The sequence below is a fragment of the Mustela lutreola genome, chromosome 8 (assembly GCF_030435805.1).
Source record: "Mustela lutreola isolate mMusLut2 chromosome 8, mMusLut2.pri, whole genome shotgun sequence".
Lineage (NCBI taxonomy): Eukaryota > Metazoa > Chordata > Mammalia > Carnivora > Mustelidae > Mustela > Mustela lutreola.
Genome location: NC_081297.1, coordinates 57,158,422 through 57,181,233, shown reverse-complemented (window position 1 = coordinate 57,181,233; position 22,812 = coordinate 57,158,422). Strand labels below are relative to the sequence as shown.

The following is a 22,812-nucleotide window of genomic DNA, read 5'->3' as shown; positions in this document are numbered from 1 at the left end:
ATATAGGTAAACACATGCTCAAGATTTATTTCATTCTTTAATAAGGGAACCAATAGGATGGTAAAATGGGTTCAAAGAGCACTTGAAGGATTGAGTGTAGGTACTGAAGAAAGAATGTTAGAATAGGATTGCTAGGTTATATACAAAACTGGTTCATCTCCTACAGGACATTATAAAACAGTAATCTTTGGGATTTTCTTTTCTACTGGACGGAAATTATTGGCATCAGAGCACTGGGTGGCTCAGTTGGTTGATCCTCCAACTCTTTTTTTTTAAAGATTTTATTTATTTATTTGATAGACAGAGATCACAAGTAGGTAGAGAGACAGGCAGAGAGAGAGGAGGAAGCAGGCTCCCTGTGGAGCAGAAAGAGTCCGATGTAGGGCTAGATCCCAGGACCCTGAGATCATGACCTGAGCCCAAGGCAGAGGCTTTAACCCACTGAGCCACCCAGGCGCCCCGATTCTCTAACTCTTGATTTTGGCTCAGGTCATGGTCTCAGGGTCATGGGATCAAGCCCACAATGGGCTCTTTGCTCACCACGGAATCTGCCCGTCCCTCTCCCTCTGCTCCCCTCCCCCAAATAAATAAAACCTTCTTTAAGAATTAAAAAAAAAAAAAAAAAACTTGCATTTCTCCTGGACAAAATCTACAAGTTAATGTGTATCTTCGCAAGGTCTGGATTCTATTGGTAGTAAATATAGAAACATTCCCCCTAGATAATGAAATATATTTCATGGGGCACCTGGGTGGCTCAGTGGGTTAGGCCTCTGCCTTCAGTTCGGGTCAAGATCTTAGGGTCCTGGGATCGAGTCCCATGTCCAGCTCTCTGCTCAGCAGGGAGCTTGCTTCTTCCTCCTTTCTCTCTGCCTGCCTGTCTGCCTACTTGTGAGCTCTCTGTCAAATAAATAAAATCTTTAAAAAAAAAGAAATATATTTCAAATAGGCCTTTGAGATAGTATTCCAGAATGACATTGAAAGAATGCGCAATCTTCATTTTGTCTTATTGTTACGTTTTGGGCAATTTACCTTACACTGTTGTTGTACCTGGTCTTATACCCATTCATCTCCCTAACATGCTTAGGTCTTGACAGTGAGAAATAGAAGTCTTAGACTAAAGCAAAGCAGGAGAGAGAACTGCTTGCATTAAGGTTGAGGTTCCTTGAATATAATAATTTATATATATGTATATATATTATATATGTATAATAACAAAAACAATAACAATAATAATGACATTAAGAACATTAAGAACTTCTAAGTGTTTACGAAGTGGTGGACATTAGTGCCTTATATTCATGAATTCTTTTCATATTCCCAATGATCCGGTCTCTACAGATGACAAGACTGAGGCCCCGGAAAGTGAAATGACTTGTCCCCAGAAAGTGAAATGACTTGTCCACGATGGTGGATAGCTACAAAGTAGCAGAACCAGGGTTTGAACAGTTTGACACAGGTTAACCTTTGCCCAGGGGTGGGGAACAGGATGTCAGAGAAGAGAAATGTCTACAGGTTTTCCTAGGAGGAATGGTGTTTCTCCAAAAGAAAATAATTATCAAGGATTATAGTTAGTCTGCAAGGAACTCCAGGGCCAGAGCTCTGCCCGTACGCACTCTATGTGGACACCACCAAGCTTCGTTCCAGAAGATATTAGTCTCTTTCCAACTCACACCTGAGTCTTAGTTGGGGAAGAAGAGAGAAATGTGTTGTTATCGTAAAGAATTATAGTTACCTTATTTCTTGTAGGCACCTTTGGAGACTAGATTTTGTATGATAAGTATGACATTTTAAATTCATTTCTTCTTGTTTTTGTTAAGGTTTAAGTGGGAACAGTTGTGAAGAAAGGGCATGGACTCGTCCAGATATCTCAGTGTCTGTCCTGTTCCAAATCCTTGCCCCTACATTATCACTTAGCCTTTTCTTTTCCCTCAGATATGGCAAGATTGTCTCCACTAAGGCCATCCTGGACAAGAGCACGAACAAATGCAAAGGTGAGGGAACAGTTGTCTTGGGTGATGGAGAGTGACTTCGAGGGAGGCTGCGCCTTGCCTCTGCTCTACTGCTCTGTGCTCCTAGGACCCAGTGCCAGGGAGGAGTCTCTGAGGTTTTAAGGCTTTAAAGACTAGTAGATATTTAGGTTGTTCGGAGACCAGGCAGCTGGAGCTGAAAACGCTCTTCTGGGGACCCAGTGCTAGAAGCCTGCACAGAGTGAGTTCCTTGGGCTTATTTTGGACTTCATGTTTCCAAGAAGCTTCCCCAGACTGGAGGGTGGGTGTGGGTAGGTAAGATATTTCTACTTAGTAAACCCTTGTAAATGCCTTGTGGTGGTGACAGTGGTGGGGTGTTCTGGTGGGTCTTACTTTGTAAGGATGAATAGCTTTTCGAGGTTTTGAGCAGCTCTGGGAGGGGATGAAGAGAGGAAGGATGGAAAGGAGATCTTTGGGGCGGGGTGGGGCTTCTGTCAGGCGGCTGGCTGTCTGGTCTGCAGCAGAGAGGCCCTATTCCCAACACGCCTAGCATTCCTGGGAAGTGGCTAGAAAGCAGGGAAGCGTTCTGTTAGGAGTGGGGGCTGCGGACTGTTAAAAGAGCCTCTTTTCTGAAACCTCTCATTTCTTAGTGCGGAGGGCAAAGGCAGGAATTTCACCAGGACTTTGTTGCCCTTGGCATTCTTAGCCGTAAAACAGACCAAATATCCCAGGGTTTGAAGAGCACACGGATAACCACCTGAAACCTCTTAATTTCTCTCTCTCCCTACCACTTCTGTTCCGTGGATCCTGACTCTTCCTCTGTCTCCTAAAAAGCCTGGGCCTCCCACCTCCCTCACACACACACCCCCCCCCCCCAGTGATGCTGTTTCCCTGTTCCAGGCTATGGCTTTGTGGACTTCGACAGTCCTTCAGCAGCGCAGAAAGCTGTTGCGGCGCTGAAAGCCAGTGGTGTACAGGCACAGATGGCGAAGGTGAGCCTTCTGCCCCACGTCTGTTCCTCAGAGGGGTGTTGGTTAGCAGAGGTCAAGTTCTAGGGCTTCCATAGGGCACAAGGCCATGAATTTGATGGGCACAGGCTATCTGTTGTACTTTTTGACTCTATCTGGCCAAAGACAGGCTGGGCCAGGGTCCCACTGAGCACCCCTTGGCTGCCAGAGGAAGTTCTTCAAACTCTGTGGCGGTAGCTCTGGAGACTCTGTTCCTCTCATCAGATAGTATAACATAAGCAGGTGAGAGGGTCAAAAGGCTTCCCTTTCTCTTGCTGTTTCCCCATTTCCACCCTGGCCCACTTCCCTACCAGGCAGCTTGTGGTAGTTTTGCAACATTCTCTGAAGAAGCCAGTTGTGCAACTCAGAAGTTCAGAGCCTCTGGCTGCCTCTTTGGGGGTGGAGGGAGGTAGGGTAGGAGAGTTGTTAGGGGTGGGGGAGAGGGAAGCCACAGCAAGGAAGGAAACTGTCCCTCCTTGTCACATCTCCTTGGAGCTTTTCTTTTAATCCAAACTACTAGAAAACTCGAGGCTTTTCTGTCCCTCTTTGGAGGTGGGATTGCCCCCATCACCTTCTGGAAATCAGTGTGATTACTCTGTAGAGCTGATGAGGCAGGCCTGCCCACTCCCCTTCGCTGTCTGGTGGAAGAGACACCAAGCCCTGAGGGGTGAAGTTGCCGGTGACCCACTGTCTGGAGCAGGGACTGCTTCAGTTTTTAAAAATACAGCTCTGGGAAGTTACTGCCATTTTGCACATTCTGCCCCCTAGAGGGGCTTTTCTTTCTGGAGAAGAGCCCTCTGACAGTGGAATTCAGGAGCTTTCAGGGTTCCTATGAGACTAGAGCTCTCTGGCCTGCAGGGCAACCCAGTGACTCTACATCTGGCCCCGGGCGCACCCCCAGCACTTTGCCTTCCCTTTCCCCTTCTCCCTCTTCCTGCTCTCTCTCCTCTGGGGAACGAACAGGCATTTCTACCCAGAGGATTCTGCTGCGGCCGGAAGAAGAGGGAGGGGGATTACTTAAAACAGTCCGGCAGGGGAGCGGCGAAGTCCTGAGAATCCAGCCTCCAGCCCCGGAATAGGCTGTTTGCGGCGAGGGAGGAGGGCTGGTCTGCCTGGTTCTTAAAGAGACAGCCAGAACTTCATCAGCGGGCTTGTAAAGCACTAGAGATACTAAGTCTGCTTTTTTTTTTCTCTTTTTCTTTTTCGCCTGGACTCAACATAGAGTCCATGGTAGTAGGACTAGGTGTTATAAATAGTTAATATTCCTTTTGTTTATGTGGGCCGCTTCCTACCATGTCTTTTCTGAAATGAGGGCTGCCAAGGGTGGGGGAGGGATAAGAAATGTGAGCTTCATTTTCTCACTTTTTTCCCACAGCAACAGGAGCAAGACCCTACAAATTTATACATATCAAACCTTCCACTCTCAATGGATGAGCAAGAACTGGAGGGGATGCTGAAGCCCTTTGGCCAGGTTATCTCCACTCGAATCCTCCGAGATACCAGTGGGACCAGCAGAGGGGTTGGCTTTGCAAGGTGAGGGACGCCAGAATGGGAAAGGATGAGGTTAATGAAGAATGTCCCTAAAAAAAAAAAGTCCTTTAGAAGGTCACCAAAAAAATCTGTGCCCCCTCCCTCAAGGGGCCAAACTAAAGTACTTGACAGTGAATCAGAAGTACATTTAAACTGTAGGTCATGGGGCACCTGGGTGGCTAAATCATTACACTTCTGCCTTCAGTTCAGGTGGTAATCCCAGGGTCCTCAGATTGAGCCCTGCATTGGGCTCCTCGATGTTCCGCCTGCTTCTCCCTTTCCCTCTCTTGCTCCCCCTGCAAGTATTACCCCTCTCACTTTCTCTCTCTGTCAAATAAATAAATAAAATCTTTTAAAAAAATAAACAGTAGGGGCACCTGTGTGGCTCAGTGGGTTAAAGCCTCTGCCTTCGGCTCAGGTCATGATCTCAAGGTCCTGGAGCTCCTCAATGCATCAGGTTCTCTGCTCAGCAGGAAGCCTCCCCCCCCCTACTCGTGATTTCTGTCTGTCAAATAAGTAAGATCTTTAAACAAATAAAAATTAAAAAAAAATAAACTATAGGTCACAATACTTAAAGACCCATTTGCCCTCAGTTCTTTATCCTTTCCCCACCATTTCTTGCAACTCTAGCATTTGTTCCTTTGATCCAAACCCAAGCAGAATAAACTAATTTTGTATCCTTTTATGTAACCAGAGTCTTCACTGTGAAGAGATTTGCCCAGGGTCCCCTAGCAGTGGGTAGTAGAACAGCCCCTAATCCTCTGGCTTCAAGATCAGTGGGATGAAGTAGGAGATTTGGTCTTCCTTTTCAGTTCTGTTGACACTTAGATTCTGGAACTAACCCTGCCACTAACTGCCCCTAAGCCTTGGTTTACTCTGTGAAGTGGAGAATGACAGAGATGAGTGGTTTTCCTCAGGTGTTCCCTAGAGCCCTGGAGTTCAGAGCTTACCTGTCACTGTAAGGCTTTGGCTTCTCCCAGCCCATTGAAGAAATGTTTTTGCCTTTATTTTAAGATTTTGTTTGAAAGGAGATTCTGTTGCTTTTTCTGAAAGCTTGAAAGTTTGAAAAACGATTGGAGTATGTGATCTGAAGGTCGCATTTTGTTTTATAATACCTTGTCTGTTCCAGGAGCACTCCTTTACTCTGGAGTGTTTCTCCATGTCTTGCTAACAAGGAATGGGGAGGGTCTCTTCCCTAGCCAGCTCAGTCTGGGGAGCACCACCTGCTGGCAATCCTAAGTATAACTAAAAGAAAGTTCCTAGGCTAGTGCTCATCAAACTGTTTTTGCTCCCACACTTTTTTTTTTTTTTTTTGAAATTCAGTTAACATATAGTATATTATTAGTTCCGGAGATAGACTTCTGTGACTCATCAGTCTTGTAAATACCCAGTGCTGGGTGCCTGGGTGGCTCAGTGGGTTAGGTATCGGGCTCTCTGCTCTGCAGGGAGCCTGCTTCCCCCCTTCTCTCTGCCTACTTGTGATCTTTCTCTCTGTGTCAAATAAATAAATTTTTTTAAATTAATTTATTTATTTGACAGACAGAGATCACAAGTAGGCAGAGAGGCAGGCAGAGAGAGAGGAGGAAGCAGGCTCCCTGCTGAGCAGAGAGCCCGATGCGGGGCTCGATCCCAGGACCCTGAGATCATGACCCGAGCTGAAGGCAGAGGCTTTAACCCACTGAGCCACCCAGGCGCCCCTATAAAATATTTTTTTAAAAATTATTAAATATGCAGTGCTTATTACATCATGTGCCTTTCTTAATGCCCAGGCCCCAGCTACCCCATCCCCTGCCTCCCCTCCAGCAACCCTCAGTTTGTTTCCTATTGTTAAGAGTCTCTTATGGTTTGCCTCCCTCTCTGATTTCATCTTGTTTTATTTTTCCCTCCCTTCCCCTATGATCCTATTTTGTTTCTTAAATTTCATATGTGAGTGAAATCATCTGATTGACTCATTTTGCTTAGCATAATACTCTCTAGTTCCATCCACATCATTGCAAATGGCAAGATTTCTTTTTTTTGATGGCTGAGTATTATTCCATTGTGTATATATATATATATATATATACACATGTATATATATATATATACCACATCTTCTTTATCCATTCTTCTGTCAATGGACATCTGGGCTCTTTCCACATTTTAGGTATTGTGGTCATTGCTGCTACATAAACATTGGGGTTCAGGCGACCCTTCGGATCACTGTGTTTGGCTCCGACACTCTCTTAAAGCAGAGGTTCTCAATCCTTTTCAGTTCATGGCACCTTAAGTTGTGTCAGCATTTTTTTTTTTTTTTTTTGCTCTAAACCGAAAGAAATACTTAAGGGTCATTTGGCTGGCTCATTTGGTAGAGCGTATGACTCTTGATCCTGGAGTCATGAGTTTGAGTCCCACTGGGAGTAGAGTTTACTTAAAAAATAAAAATAAAAAAAGGGGCGCCTCGGTGGCTCAGTAGGTTAAGCCGCTGCCTTTGGCTCAGGTCATGATCCCAAGGTCCTGGAATCGAGCCCCGCATTGGGCTCTCTGCTCAGCCGGGAGCCTGCTTCCTTCTCTCTCTCTCTCTCTGCCTGCCTCTCTGCCTGCTTGTGATCTCTCTCTCTCTCTGTCAAATAAATAAATAAATATTTAAAAAAAAAAAAAAAAGGTGAGGGGTGCCAGGGTGGCTCAGTTGGTTAAGCGTCCAACTCTTGTTTTCGGCGTAGGTCATGATCTTAGGGTCATGAGATCAAGCCCTGTGTCAGGCTTTGCATTCATCATGGAGTCTGCTTGTGCTTCTCCCTCTGCTCCTGCCTCCCCCCGACCCCCGCTCCCTCACTTGCTTGCTCACTCGTGCTCTAAGTAAATAAATGAATAAAATCTTAAAAAAAGAAAAAGATTTTTTATTCCATTCTTAAACATGCTAGTATTTACTAATAGGATGTCTACCTATTGAACACTGCACAACTTCTTGAACCTTGGAATCAGATTGGACACTTACACTCTCATTTCCTATCACACATAGATTTTCCTACAGTATTTGCGTTTGTCGTAGCAACCATGGAAAAACCAGCTTTGCAAAAAGAACGTTATTAAAAGGATCGTAGGGTGATCCAGTGTTGAAATGGTGACCTGTTTAGAATTGGTACTCCACACAGTATCTAATAGATGTTGCTATATTTTCCTTAGAAAGTTTAAAAAAAAAAAAAAATCCCCTGCATGTGTCTCTGTGAGCTCACCACAGTGGCATGGGGTACATCAGAGCCCAGGTTGGAAACTGGCTTCGAAGACTTGAAAACCTGCGAAATCTCTTGCATGTGCCTATGCTACAGTCTACACATTTTCTTCATACGGTTAGATCTTGTGAAGTCTAATTTCCAGCAAATTACAAATATTGACATTTTAAATAAAACTGTCATGTCATTTGTAAATGCATCCAAATGGATCTAAGTGTCATAGCAATTTGATTCACAAAATCATCCATTTAAAAATACTTAGGGCCAGGGGGCGCCTGGATGACACGGTGGGTTAAAGCCTCTGCCTTCAGCTCAGGTCAAGATCCCAGGGTCCTGGGATTGAGCCCCGTATCTGGCCCTGTGCTTGGCGGGGAGCCTGCTTCCCCCTCTCTCTCTGTCTGCCTCTCTGCCTGCTTGTGATCTCTCTCAAATAAATAAATAAAATCTTAAAAAAAAAAAAAAAAACTTAGGGCTGGGGCGCCTGGGTGGCTCAGTCCTTATGGGGCTGCCTTGGCTCATGTCTTGATACTGGGGTCTTGGGATCCAGTCCCGCATTGGGCTGCCTGCTTGGCGGGAGTGGGGGCTGCTCAGCAGGGGGCCTGCTTCTCCCTCTGACTCTCCACCTGCTTGTGTTCCCTCTCTCACTGTATCTCTGTCAAATAAAAAAGAAAACAAACAAACCAAACTTGGGGCCAGGGACTGTTAAGGGACCAGTCAGTTAAGCATCTGCCTGGGATCAAGTCCCACATGTACCTCCTTGCTCAGCGGGGAGCCTGCTTCTCCCTCTGCCTGCCACTACCCCTGCTTGTGCTCTCTCTCTTTCTGACAAATAAATAAATAAAAATAAAAATACTTAGGGCAGGGCATCCCAGTGGCTCAGGAGTGTAAGCCTCTGACTCTTGATCTCAGGGTTGTGAGTTCAAGCCCTGTGTAGGGCCGCAGGCTCAGGGTGGAGCCTACTTTAAAACAAAAATACTTGGGGCATTTCTTCTATAATAGTCATAATTCATGTCATTTTTATTATAGTGTTCCTTGTTTGTTCTTGATCTTGAACTTTCATTCCATTTCCTTACAGAATTGCATTCTAGTATAGAGGTGTTTATTTTTTTAAAGATTTTATTTATTTATTTGACAGACAGAGATCACAAGTAGGCAGAGAGGCAGGCAGAGAGAGAAGAGGAAGCAGGCTGCCTGCTGAGCAGAGAGCCCAATGCGGGGCTTGATCCCAGGACCCTCAGATCATGACCTGAGCCGAAGGCAGAGGCTTTAACCCACTGAGTCATCCAGGCGCCCCTAGTATAGAGTATTTTTATAGTTGTAAGTCTTTTGTGGATCATCCTGTCATACTTTTCCGCATCAAAAATATGTATATACAGGGTGCCTGCCTGGCTCAGAGGGTTAAGCCTCTGCCTTCGGCTCAGGTCATGATCTCAGGGTCCTGGGATCGAGTCCCGCATCAGGCTCTCCGCTCAGCGGGGAGCCTGCTTCCTCCTCTTTCTCTCTCTGCCTGCCTCTCTATCTGCTTGTGATCTCTGTCTATCAAATAAATAAATAAAACCTTTAAAAAAATATGTATATACAATAAATAAGACCTTTTTCCTGCAGTTGTGAGACACTACACATCAAGTAAATTTACTTGGAGAAGCTTACTCCTATGACGTGGATAAGTTTCATTATGTTTAGGTTTTTCTAATTAGGTCGTGGAGCCAACAATGACTATTGTTTATTGCTATAATATCAATTCTGTATCTGTTGTTTGTTTTCATGCTGAGAAACCTTGTTCACATAAATAAGTAAATGGGACTAAGAAGAGTTTTGTTAAAATAGGAATTCTTTGAATTCTTTCTCAATTATAAGCCAAGAACCAAGGTGGTTGACCCATCAAAACTGATTTTTTTTGGGTGCCTGGGTGGCTCAGTGGGTTAAAGCCTTTGCCTTCAGCTCAGGTCATGATCCCAGGGTCCTGGGATCAAGCCCCGCATCGGGCTCTCTGCTCACTGGGGAGCCTGCCTCCCTTCCTCTCTATCTCTGCCTGCCTCTCTGCCTACTTGTGATCTCTCTCTTTCTGTCAAAAAATAAACAAAACCTTTAAAAAAAAAAAAACCTGATTTTTTTCTGCATCAGTTAACAACCTGCTGAGTTGTCCAGCTTGCTGAAAGAATTAGAAACATCTGACTTAGAAAAAGACTTAAAATAGCATGGAGGACATGGGAGTTAGAGAGGAGAAGGGAGTTAGGGGAAATTGGAAGGGGAGGTGAACCATGAGAGACTATGGACTCTGAAAAACAATCTGAGGGGTTTGAAGTGGCGGGGGTGAGGGTGCGGGAGGTTGGGGGAACCAGGTGGTGGGTATTAGAGCACAGATTGCATGGAGCATTGGGTGTGGTGCAAAAATAATGAATACTGTTATGCTGAAAATAATAAATAAATAAATAAATAATGAATGAATGAATGAATGAGTCAGGCATCATTGCCTCCTGTTGAATTTAGGGATACATGCAGAGGAAAGGCAAAGCTGTGGCTGTGAGAGGGCCTGGATCTTCTGTGAGGATGAGCTGTCCTCAGACAGGAACACAACTGTTCCTCAGTTGTAGGAAAGAGCTTATGAGGAAGCAGAGGTTCCGTGAGCCCTTCTCGTGAAACTCCCCAGGCCTGCTCATGCTCTTGGAAGATTAAGAAATAGAAGTAACCCAACTGAAGACTGCTGCTCTGGGATACCTAGCTCATGGTTTTTCCCTAAACGTTTCCATGTGAGGCCTTTTTTTAGTGACTGCCTTCATAGGACTGGTTCGTATTTTTAGTGGTTATTGGCATAGAAAATATAATGTGATTTAATTTAAATATGGAAGGAAAGAGAGGTGCTTGGGTGGTATAAACGTCTGCCTTTGGCTCAGGTCATGATCCCAGGGTCCCAGGACCCCACCCCAGTTCACACTCCCCGCTCAGCGGGAAGCCTGCTTCTCTCTCTCTTCCTGACCCTCCCCCCAGCTTGTGTGCAGGCACGCGCGCGCGCTCTCTCTCTCTCTCTCTCTCTCATGGGCTCTCTTTATCGCAAGTAAATAAAAGCTTTAAAATAAATAAATAATAAATAGGGGAGGAGGGAAAGATACTGTGCCTTGTGTCATATAGACCCTTAGAATTTTTAGAACACATGGAAATACATTATCTTATTTGCTTTATAGTAGGTAGATGGATGTTATGTCTAATGCAGAAATGAAAAATGGGTCCAATGGGGTTTTGTGCAGGTCCTAACTCACAGAATTTGAGGTAGTGACCTGGAGCAAGAATCTAGATTTTCTGATTCCTTACTCAGTTATTTGTCTTTCTCTAACAAGATACTTTAACTCCAGGGCGCCTGGGTGGCTCAGTGGGTTAAGCTGCTGCCTTCGGCTAGGGTCATGATCTCAGGGTCCTGGGATCGAGTCCCGCATCTGGCTCTCTGCTCAGCAGGGAGCCTGCTTCCTCCTCTCCCCCTCTGCCTGCCTCTCTGTCTGCTGTGAACTAACTCACTCTCTCTCTCTCTGTCAAATAAATAAATAAATAAAATCTTAAAAAAAAAAAGTTGATGATGATGACAACCACTATGTATTCTTGTTTCTTGTTAATGAATCAGACCTAATAGTGGGCCCATCCATTAGTGTCTTTGGAATAGCATAGCTTCCTTTTTCCTTTCAGGTGCCCAGCAGGAGCCAGTTGAGGGAACTTGCATAGAAGCTAGAGTTGCCTCTTCAAGTTATCTTGAATTTGTGTGGAGGAGACTCTGTTTTTATAGTCACAACTTCTGGACCACTTGTGGGCTGGGAACTTAAGTTTTCTCTTTGAATGTAGGGGGAGCACAGATCCTAGAGAAGCTAGAAACTAACCCTTCTTGTGCTCCTTAGGATGGAGTCCACAGAGAAGTGTGAAGCCATCATCACCCACTTTAATGGAAAATACATTAAGACACCTGCTGGAGTACCAGGTGAGGCTTCTGGGAATCAGGCTGAGAGACCCATAGGTTGTTACTTCCAGTGAAGATTCTGGAGGCGCTTTGCATGAGTGTGAGTGGACTAAGTGAGGTGGGACTCAGCTGTGTCTTTGCTTTCTTCCTTGGCAGCCCCATCTGATCCCTTGCTTTGCAAATTTGCTGATGGTGGTCCAAAGAAACGACAGAACCAAGGGAAATATATGCAAAATGGACGGGCCTGGCCAAGGAACGGAGATATGGTAAGAGGACCTCTGAGGAGACAGTACTAAGGACATTGATGTGGAATGGAAATAACTAGGGCCCAATTTCTGTGAGTTTAAGTGGCAAGTGTGAGAGTTATACTGAGTAACTGAGAGACAGCCGGCTGCTTCTCATGGTCTTCAGTGGGATTTTGTAGCCCACGCAACCAGGCAAATTCTGGTTTAATTCACTTTAATCTGTTGAGTCAGATACATCCCAGTCTTGACACTCTGGCCTTCCTCCTGTTCTCCCCAAGGGCTCGCAATATGAACTGTGTTCTTCCTTTACAGAGTGGTATGGCCTTGACCTATGACCCCACCACAGCTCTTCAGAATGGGTAAGGGTGTTATATAGAATTGGGGTACCTGAAAAATGTCAACACATCCAGACACTGGGATGTTTCGTCTTGGTTTTTAAAGAGCAGTTAGTGGGAAGTGGCTGTGTCTATCAGTGGGGGCCTTACCTTGTGGTTTCCTGTGGCTCCTTACTGATGAGGTTCCTTCCTCCAGGTTTTACCCGGCTCCTTATAACATCACCCCCAACAGGATGATTGCTCAGTCCGCCCTCTCCCCCTACCTTCCATCTCCTGTGTCTTCCTATCAGGTATGTTCGTGCCCAGAAAAGGGTGTGGGGTTTTCCCCTGTCACTGTGCTTTAGGTAAAGGAGTGTAAGGCTGGAAACTTCTTATTTTTTAGTTTTTCCTTTATACATACTGCTCACAAATAATTTTACATGAAAGCATAATGTCTGATCACATGACAGACTGTCATGGTAGTATCCTTTTACTCTGTCCGTCACCCCACAAGTAAACCTATATTATTAGATTTTTAGTTTTATATTTCAGAAAATTCCAGATTTTTCTTCATGTGCATATACACAGATGTATACAATTTTGGAAGCCATTGTTTATTTTACAAAAAATCTGGCCAGATTAAATATATTTTTTACACTTTACTCCTCTCACTTAACAGTATCTTAAACCAGTGATTCTTAAAGTTTGGTGCCGGGACGAACAGTATCACCTGGGAATTTCAAAAAACAAATTCTTGGACTCCACCCCAGATCTGCTGAATTAGAAACTCTGGGGAGGGGCGCCTGGGTGGCTCAGTGGGTTAAGCCGCTGCCTTCGGCTCAGGTCATGATCCCAGGGTCCTGGATCGAGCCCCGCATCGGGCTCTCTGCTCAGCAGGGAGCCTGCTTCCTCCTCTCTCTCTGCCTGTCTCTCTGCCTGCTTGTGATCTCTGTCAAATAAATAAATAAATAAAATCTTTAAAAAAAAAAAAAAAAAAAAAAAAAAAAAGAAACTCTGGGGATGGGTCCCAGCAATCTGTTTTTTGTAGTCACCATCTGTCACCATACAAAGTTATTCTAGTATTATTGACTGTATTCCCTATGGGGTGCTTTCCATCCCTGTAACTCAGGTATCTTGTACCTGCTACTCTGTACCTCTTAATCCTCTCCTGTATTCCACGTGCTCGTGCTCCTGTCACCATCCTCAGCCCTGCCCCAGCCAGCTGAGTGTTTTTTAATAGTCCCTCCAGGTGATTCTGATGTAGCTAATAGTGAGATTTTTTGTTCTGGTTCTTTCTTTTTTTTTTTTTTTTTAAGATTTTTATTTATTTATTTGACAGAGATCACAAGTAGGCAGAGAGGCAGGCAGAAAGAGAGGAAGGGAAACAGGCTTCCTGCTGAGCAGAGAGCCCATGAGGGGCTCCAGGGCTCCATCCCAGGACCCTGGGATCATGACCTGAGCGGAAGGCAGAGACTTTAACCCACTGAGCAACCCAGGCGCCCCTGATTGTTTCTTTTTTTAACGACTGCACTGTATTAAAAAAAAAAAAACAAAACGATTGCACTGTATTTCATGCAGCAGAGAGATCAGGATTCTTCAAGCCTACTTCCGTGAAGGGCATTCAGTTGGATTTCAGGGCTTTTCTGGTACAAATACTACTTCCATCCATATATTATTCAACTCGAAGTCTCATTCCTTGGGCTCTAATTCCCAGAAACAAAACCATGCATATGTAAAGATCTTCATGCCCACATTCTTAGATAGGAGTACTGGTGTTTCTGGGGGCTGGAATCCGAGGATGGGATTGCCAGGTTGGCTAGTATATGGCCATTGAGTTTTGCAGGTGTTGTCCATCGCTTTCCGCAAAGGCCATGTCAGTTCAGATTTCCACTAGTGATGTCTGAGTGGCCATTTCCCTCCAGCCATAAGTGACAGTGGTCTTTTCAAGTTTTTCCTTAAATCTCAGCAGGTGTAAAGTGCATTGTTACTTTAATTTGCACTTCCCTGACTACAGCCGAGTTGAAGCGTGTCTGTGTGTTTGTCGTATTTTGATTTGCTCTTCTCTGGTGGCTCTTCATACGCTTGGCCCATGTTTCTGTTTGGTTATTCGTTTCCCTCAACTTACAAAAACCATTTCCATATTATTAAAGTATTAATCTTCTGACTGTTATCTTTCTTACAAATGTCTTTTTCCAGGTTTAATTTTTGTCCATTGACTTTGTGCGCTGGTGCTCAAGCTTGAGCTATCAGAATCACTTGGAAAGCTTATCAAACCCAAATTACTGGGCACCACACAAAGAATTTCTGGCTCAGTAAGTCTAGGCTAGGAGGCAAGAATTTGTATTTCTGTTTCCCAGATGCTGCTGCTAATTCCTGCTGCCTGTCCCGGGACCACACTTTGGGAATCGCTCGTTTTCCCCAACAAAAAAACCTCACAAAAGTTTAAAATTTATATATAGTTAAACATTTCTATTTTTCCACTAGTTTTTGAATTCCTTAATTGAATTCCCCCAGGGCACCTGGGTGGCTCAGTCAGTTATATGTCTGCCTTTGGCTCGGGTCATGATCCCAGGGTCTTGGGATGGAGTCCCACATGGGGCTCCCTGCTCTGTGTTCTGCTTCTCTCTCTCCCTTTTCCTCTGCTGCTCTCCCTGCATGTACTCTCGCTCTCTGTCATATAAATAAAATAATAAATAAATAAAATTGAGATGATTCACATACCATAAAATTCATCTACTTAAAGTATCCAGGTCAGTAGTTTCAATTATATTTTGCCAAGTTATGTAGCTGTCACCATTATCTAATCCCAGAACATTTCTGTTAGCTCAGGAAGCGGCTGTGTACCCAGTAGCCATCATTGCCCATTCTCCCTCACCCCCACCCCTGGGGCACCCACTGAGATATGTACTCTGGTTGTAGACTTGCCTATCCTGGCCACTTTGTGTAAATGGAAGCGTGCAGTGGATGTCTCTGGGGTCGGGCTACTTTCACTTGGCATGCTTTCGAGGTTTATCCATGTTGTAGCACACAGCAGGACTGAGTCCGTCTCCCGCCGCTGTGTGACTATACCTGTTTGTTTTCTGCTTAGTAGTTGATGGCCTTTTGAGTTGTTTCCACCTTTTGGCTATTAGAATAATGCTGCTTTGAGTATTTGTGTACGATTTTTGTATCCCCACATGTTTTGACTTCTCTCGGATATACACTTCCAGTGGACTTGCTCGGTTCCACAGGAACTCTGTGTCTAACTTTTTGAGGAAATGGCACACTGTACCATTTTATATTCCTGCCCACAGTGTATGACGTTTGTTCTGTCTTTTTTTTTTTTACAAGATGTATTTATTTTTAAGCAAGGAAAGAGAGAGAGAATTGGGGGGAGGAAGAGGAAGAGAGAGAATTTCTAGCAGACTCCCTGCTGAGTGAGGAGTCTGATGCAGGGCTTGATCCCCCGACCCTGCATGACTGGAGTCAAAATCAAGAGTGAGACACAACCCATTGAGCCATCCAGTCCCCACTCTTCTGTTCTTTTCATTACAGCCATCCTGGTGGGTGTGAAGTGATCTCATCATGGTCGTGATTCTCATTTCCCTGGTTACTCATGATGTCAAGCCTCTCTCATGTGCTTATTGGCCATTTGTGTATCTTCTTAGAGAAGAAGCTATTCTTATCTTTTTTTAAAAAATTTTTTAATTTTTTAAATTTCTTTTCAGTGTATTCCTATCTTTTGTCCATTTTTAAATTGGGTTATTTGTTGACATGTACGGGTTGCAAATATTTTTTAAAGAGTTTATTCTTCGTGTTTCTGTTTTGTGAGGGGGTACTTTTTTGGGGTTTTGCTGAACATTATTAGGCTACTGGGAAAAACAGTAGTTTCTAGGCGATTATTGTTTTTGTCTGTGTCTTTTGTTTGCACTAGAGAATAAGCCAGACATCTCCTCTGCAAGTACCTAACCCGTCCTGGATGCATCCCCAGTCATACCTCGTGCAGCCTCCAGTGAGTGTTCCAGCGTGGGCAGAAGCCAAAGGGGCGGTGTGATGTAAAGAAAAACAGTGGGATCTGACGATAGATGATGTGGGCGCGTGAGCTCTGGCTCAGTCCCTTGTGCAGCCCAGCGGAATGACCTGAACTGTCAGTTTGTCATTTAGATTTAGAGCACCTGTTTCTGTTGCACAGTTGGGTTGCTTTTCCCCTGTCCTCTCCCAGGACTTTGAAATGTCTGTCTTCAGCAGCCCCGAGAGGCAGAACTCACTGCAGGTCTGTTGGGTGCTGCCAGCGAACCCTGCCCTTTGTTCCTGCCTCCAGGGTTCCGTTCTGCCGCCGGGGATGGATCACCCCATTCCTCTCCAGCCTGCCTCCATGATGGGACCCCTCACCCAGCAGCTGGGGCACCTCTCCCTCAGCAGCCCAGGCACGGTAAAGCGGTATTTCTGACTCCAGACTCTGACGGAGCAAGGAGTACCTGTGCGGTGCTCTGTAGTGGAGATGCCTGTGATCGAGGGTGTCAGCCGCGTCCGTGTCCTGGAAGGCACACTCAGACGCAGAGTAGGAGAGCCACAGAACGTAGCCATTCGGCTCCCGGCTCACTCCTTTTAACTGATCTGCACCTACGAAACTAGACAGTGCTTTGTCTACACAGCAGTTTACCCAGGAGCTCCCACATATTTACTAGAAATCCTTCCCAACATGGTGACAAGAAGAACGTGGTGGGGGGCGCTCAGCAGGCTGCTCCTAGGTCTGCGGCCCTGGCCCCCGCCCGGTGTGCACGCGGGGAAGGAGGAGAAGGAAGGGAAGCCCCGGAGGCAAGTTTCTCCAAGCACCGCCCTCCCCCCTCCCCCCCCCCCCCAACTTAAACACCCCTGGAGTGCTCCGGACAAAGCTGTTTGACTCTTCTGGGGATGAGACCTAGGCATCCCTAGATTTAGAGCTCCCGGGTGCTTTAAATGTCGCCAGGAGTCCCCTCACTGCTCTGAGCCTGTGGCTGGGTTTCCTTCTAGTACGTGCCAGCGGCCGCCCCTGTGCCCGGAGCTTACCTCTCCCCGTACACCCCCGCGCCTTCTTCCGGTGTTGCATCCGAGGTAAGAGCTCTCGACTCTTTGCTTGGAGGGTAGGAAACGTGAACCGAGGTAGCTCTCCCACGCCCCCTTCCGCCACTTGAAGATCTTCCTCTACCGGTGATGCTGCTTCTGGGCTACCGGCAGCTGGTAGGTATGCGGATGAACGTAGGAGGGGAGGACCTCGTCTGCGTCCTTGGACCAGGCCCTTGCTGCTTGAGGCTGGCTGTCTCGGGAAGAGGCCATGGCGCCCTGGGTGGCCGGGAGGTGATGCTGTGTGCGTGGGGGAGGGGATGGGTCGGGAAAGAAACTCCACCCTGGGTGGGAAGAGACTGAAGGAACATACACCTTGACTCCCCTGCCTGGGCTGTGTTGCAGGAGAGCAGCGGCCAGCAGACTCAAGTGCCGGTGGAGGCTCCCTCAGACCCCGGGCTCTACTCTTTCCAGTTCAACAAGTAGCAGCGGTAAGAGCCCCCCACGGAGGCAGCCAGCCTCTGGTTTATGCCTCCTTTAGGGTTCCTCTCCCCATCTTTGCAGACTTCATCTTTTTCTTGTGCTTTACTGAGCTTTGCAAATACTGCTTTTTTTCTTTTTTGTACAAATTGAAGGTCTGTGGCCATCCTGCTTTCCCTGCTTTGAGCAAGTCTGTCAGTGCCGTTGGCATTTACTCACTTCGTGTCTCTGTGTCACATTTGGGTAATTCTCAAAACAGGTTAAATTGGGGGCGCCTGGGTGGCTCAGTGGATTAAGCCACTGCCTTCGGCTCAGGTCATGATCTCAGTGTCCTGGGATCAAGCTCCTTATTGGGCTCTCTGCTCAGCAGGGAGCCTGCTTCCCCCTCTGTCTCTGCCTGCCTCTCTGCCTACTTGTGATCTCTCTCTCTGTCAAATAAAATAAATAAATGGAATCTTTAAAAAAAAAAAAAAAACAGGTTAAATTTGAGGGCGCCTGGGTGGCTCAGTCGGTTAACTGTTATGACCCAGAGTCCTGAGATTGAGTCCCACATTGGGCTCCTTGCTCAGCCGGGAGCCTGCTGCTTCCTCTGCCTCTGTTCTTCCCCATGATCCTGTTCTCTCTCTCAGATAAATAAAATCTTTTTAAAGAAATGTCAATTTTTTTATTGCATTTTTATTGTGATCTGTGATCAGTGAGTTAACAGTGTTAGCAATGAAGTATTTTATTTTATTTCATTTATTTATTTGACAGAGAAAGAGGGAACACAAGCAGACAGAGAAGCAGGCAGAGAGAGAGGGGGAAGCAGGCTCCCTGTTGAGCAGAGAGCCCAATGCAGCAATGAAGTATTTTTGAGTTAAGGTCTTCATATTATATTTTTACACCTATTGCTGTTGCATACCTAATAGGCTACAGTAGAATGTAAACATACTTTTTGTATGCACTGGGAAACCAAAAATTTCATTTGACTTGCTTTATTGTGATATTTGCTCTATTGCAGTGGTCTGGAAGCGAACCCGCCATGTCTCTGAGATGTGCCTGGACAGGTGGACTCTTGGAAAGGCTGATGCTCCCGAACTCCCGGGGGCTGACCGGGATTACAGCCCCGCTGTGGGCCCTGCTAAGGACTAACACTTGGGCAGCATTTTTCACAGGCCTGGTCCTGGAGAAAGAGATCTCTGCACTTGCGCCCTCTGCTTCTGCCTCCATTCCTGGGGCAGCCGGGGGTGGAGGGGGGAACTGTAACTTTGTATGTGTGCTGCATTCAAGGAGATCAAAAGAACTTTTTTCTTTCTTTTGCAAAGAAAGTTTTATATTTTGTTTTTAACTGCAATATACTCTTTCCGTATCCCAAAGAGACATAGTGCCTTGAGCTTCTTCTCATCTTTATGAAAAACAGTTTTTGATGTGTTGGATTTATCTGGGGAGGCTTTAAAATTTTTTGTTATTTCTTAAAAAAAAAAAAAAGTGCAGTGATAGAACATTGATGAGGGAGTCCTACTATGGGCCCTTATGTGGAGTTTAGTTATAGGCTTATTTTGGGGTGTGTGTGTGTATGTGTGTGTGTGTAGGAGAATATACAGACTTTACAAGTTTTGTTTTATAAAACTCTTAGCTCACACATCCCATCTCTTCTTTACACCTTTTATGCCTTCTTTCTCTCATCCGGACTGTTCTTTTTCTCTTTTTATACAGCAGAGCCTGCCTACTTTGCCTTTTTTACAGTTTTTAATTTTGTGAATTTCTTTTTTGAATGAAATTTTGTATAGACTGTTTTGGGGGCTGGGCAAGGAACACGTAGAACACTAAGCAGGCAGTGGAAGGGGCTTTTCCTCCCTCTGCCTAGTCACATCCTGAGAGAAGAGACCAGACTTTGCCTTCAAGCAGAGCTGTGCTGTAGACTTCATTAAAGAGACACTCCCACAGTCTTTGGAAGCCATCCTTGAGCCAAATTTAGATGATTAGGTCTTCCCTGGCAAGTTCCAGAAGGGTGGACTTTCTGACTTCTGACTAATTTTTCTCAGCGCTGAGGCCAGCACCATCTGAGGAAGTGTCTTCTCCAGCCACAGCTTTTCAGGAATCCCCACTTTCCTGTTTCCTGGAGGATCTCCTTTCCTGCCCTGGGTCCTAGGGCCCCTGCCTTCCCCCCTCACGTTGCTGTGCTCAGAGGAGCCTTTGCAGTTATTCACTCAGGTTCTTTTGGCACTGTGGGAGAGCAGCTGCTTCATCTAGACCAGTGGTTCTCAGGAAGGTGGTTTTTTTCCCCTAGAGGCCACTTGGAAATCTCTAGAGGCGGTTTTGTTTTGTTTTGTTTTGTTTTGTTTTGTTTTGTTTTTTTATGGTCTTGCTTGGGGGTGAGGGCTGTGCGATGCTGGCATCTAGTGGCTGGTGGAGCAGCAAGGATGCTGCCAACCATCCTGCAGGTGCACAGAACAGCCCCAACCCCCGCCCCGACCCCCCAGAGAATTATTTGGCTCCAAATGTCGGTGGTGTCAAGGTTGCGAAACCTTGATGTAGACAGTTTTGTTAGTCCTCTGATGCCAGAGGACTTGGTAAATTCCCACCCTAACCCTGGATGCCCAGTGCCTTTTGATACTCAGTGTAACTGGTTGAGAGAGACAGGACTGGGGTCCTGAATTTTCCCCAGGCTTTGACCTTGGATACCTAGAAAGGCTTGTGCTGTGGTGCCTGTGCCACGGGCACGCGTGCACACATGCACGCACACACAGCAGGGTCAAGGTTGGGGACTGTTCTGTGTTGTGTGCTGTGCCAGGGTGGGAAGGAGAGGAGCTCTCTGTAACTGGCCAAGCAGCCTGCTCTCCCCTGATGTGTTTGGATCCCTTTTCCAGGGAACCAGGACGTCAAAAGTAATGTTCCTTCTTGTGGAAGGCTAACAGGGAGCTAGGACAGGAAAGGGCAATAAACCCCATCTTGTTATTTACAAGGTCGGCAATTCTTTAAAACCTGTATTTTGCTCTTGAACTCTTCCTCCTCCTTCGAGCCCTGACGCTGTGAGGGTGGAGACAGGAGGAAGCCTTCACCCATCTCCTGGAAGCGCAGTATGTGACCGTATGACAGCTCCCCGCAGCTGTCCTCTTCCAATCCCTCCCTCGTGCCCTGGCAGTCCTGCTCCCCTGCACCTCAAGGTCAGGTGTTTTTCACCAGACAGGCAGAGAGCCAAAGAGAGACCATGGAGAAACGGGTGTTGGGGAGGCTGGCTGTCAGGAGAGGAGGGAGAGGATACGGAGGGACAAGAAGCTGAGGTAGCAGTTCTTGGACGTAGAGCTCGCAGCCAGCTTTCCCCTCACTTCACCCACCCCTGAAGTGAGAGTCCCCTGTTCCCTGCCTGTAGACTGCCCTTTTGTACAATCCTGGAGGTAGGGGAGGTGGGTACGGGTAGGGTGTCAAGTGTGAAGGACAGAATTCCCACTATTCATTTTCTCATGGACACTTCCAACCTCAGGAAGGGCTTATCCCTTGTAAAGCAGCCCTAAATCCAGTCACTTTCTAGATGGGTGTGGCTGGGTAAGTGGCTCTTGTTTCTGAGTCTCCGGCCCCAGGAAAGTATACCATAGTGACCTTGAAGAAGAAAACAAATGCAGAATCCTGTTCATTTGATCCCTAGTTTGGAGGAGACTTGCTGGGTGGGCCGTTTAGCAGGATGGGGGCCTCTCAGTGTGGAAATTATTGTTCATATGACGGCTGCCTCTCCTTTGCCTCCCAAAGCTTTTTTTTCCCCTTTAACTTCTTTTTACTCTTGATCCTTTTTTTTTTTTTTTTTTTAATGTTCAAATGGCCAGGATTTTGCTCTGTTTTGTTTTAAATAATGGAGTTAACTTTTGTGTGTTCTTCTCATGTGAATCTAACTAGGGATTCTGTTGAATGTTTCTGGTTTGGGCAGGTTAGGGCATGGGACATGATGGGGAGCCTGAAGTTATGAAGTAGTAGTTAATGGCACTGTAGAACTTCTTTTAGTTTTTTTGGGGGGGGGGGGTATGTTGTTTTCCCCCTACTTGTTAGCTCATGTCTAACAGTTGCTAACATGAGGGAGTGATTGGGGAAAGGGGAGAAAAGAATGAGGGATGCTTTTTCTCTCATGAAATAGCCTGCTGGTGGCAGTAGTGCCAGTGGATGTGTAGGGGGCCTGGGGCGGGGCTCTTGAGACGCTGTGCTTAGAGGTTTCTCCATTGTCTTCGTGGACCTAAGATCGTACTGTCTGCACGTCACATCTCACCCCCACCCATTACAGATGCTTGTTAACACTCTTAAAAACCTTTGTGTTTTTCTGTTTCCAGTCAAAGTATGTCAGAGTCCTTTCCTCCGATGATCTAATCCTTTCCGAGGCTCAGAGCCTGCTGTCCCGTCTCAGGTCAGTGTTCTTACTGTTCCTTCACGCTGCGAGATGATTTTCAAACCCTAGGCTGATTAGATTTTTCAGAGGAGGGTGTGGGTAGAGGGTAAGGAAGATGTGGGAATGATGATAAGGAGAGATGTTATTTTTTAAGACTGTTGTTAAAGAATTTGAAGAGCTGCCAAGACTCGGAAGCTTGGTGGCTCTGAAGAAGCAAGAGCTCTCAGCAGTAATACATAGGTAGAGGTGGCAGGAGGACATGACACTCCTGGAGGGTGAAGACTAGACCTGCTGCTCTTCCAGCCCTTCCTGGCTTGGGCCGCCTCAGCCCAGCTCCATTCCTCTTTCTTCACTTACTGGTCAGTGAGTTCATTCACCCTGTTGGTGCCAGCGGGGCTCACTCTCTGCTCCTTCAGTGCCGACCAAATTATGGGTTGTCGTTTTGCACTTGAGAGGCCGCTGAATGGAATGTTGCAGGGATCTCTTGACAGTTTAGTCTTTAGGGGTCAGGGGAGAGAAGGAATCATGGCTGCTCTGTTGCGCACGTGCTCCACCTTCTGGGAGAGCAGCAGCACTACACCCTCGAGGGAATATGTTGATCTTACCCAGTGGCAATAAACTGAGGTCAGTGATCAGGTCTAAACTTGTCCCCAGGCTCTGCTAAACCAGCGTCAAGAGATGAGGGTAGGGGTTATGAAAGCCGATGTGTAAGGGCTAGGTGTTCAACTTGTGCCTGCTCACACT

At 46.2% G+C, this 22,812-nt stretch overlaps 1 protein-coding gene across 16 annotated transcripts in view; it reads left to right on the top strand.

The window, feature by feature from the left end:
* The window catches only part of RBMS2 (RNA binding motif single stranded interacting protein 2), a 72,968-nt gene extending 53,896 nt beyond the window's left edge, over positions 1-19,072 (top strand). For 6 of the 16 annotated variants that reach the window (XM_059184918.1, XM_059184917.1, XM_059184922.1 and 3 more), the window contains 12 exons: positions 1,933-1,991; positions 2,868-2,959; positions 4,350-4,507; positions 11,598-11,677; positions 11,813-11,922; positions 12,214-12,260; positions 12,433-12,526; positions 16,129-16,206; positions 16,516-16,621; positions 17,208-17,288; positions 17,643-17,728; positions 18,718-19,072. In XM_059184918.1, the coding sequence (XP_059040901.1) occupies positions 1,933-1,991; positions 2,868-2,959; positions 4,350-4,507; positions 11,598-11,677; positions 11,813-11,922; positions 12,214-12,260; positions 12,433-12,526; positions 16,129-16,206; positions 16,516-16,621; positions 17,208-17,288; positions 17,643-17,728; positions 18,718-19,044 (1,318 nt within the window). In that variant the 3' untranslated portion in view covers positions 19,045-19,072. Of the gene's footprint in view, positions 1-1,932; positions 1,992-2,867; positions 2,960-4,349; positions 4,508-11,597; positions 11,678-11,812; positions 11,923-12,213; positions 12,261-12,432; positions 12,527-16,128; positions 16,207-16,515; positions 16,627-17,207; positions 17,415-17,642; positions 17,729-18,717 lie in introns of those variants that run through there. The other 10 variants (XM_059184928.1, XM_059184930.1, XM_059184920.1 and 7 more) reach the window with 7 other exon arrangements.
* Positions 19,073-22,812: the final 3,740 nt, after the last annotated feature.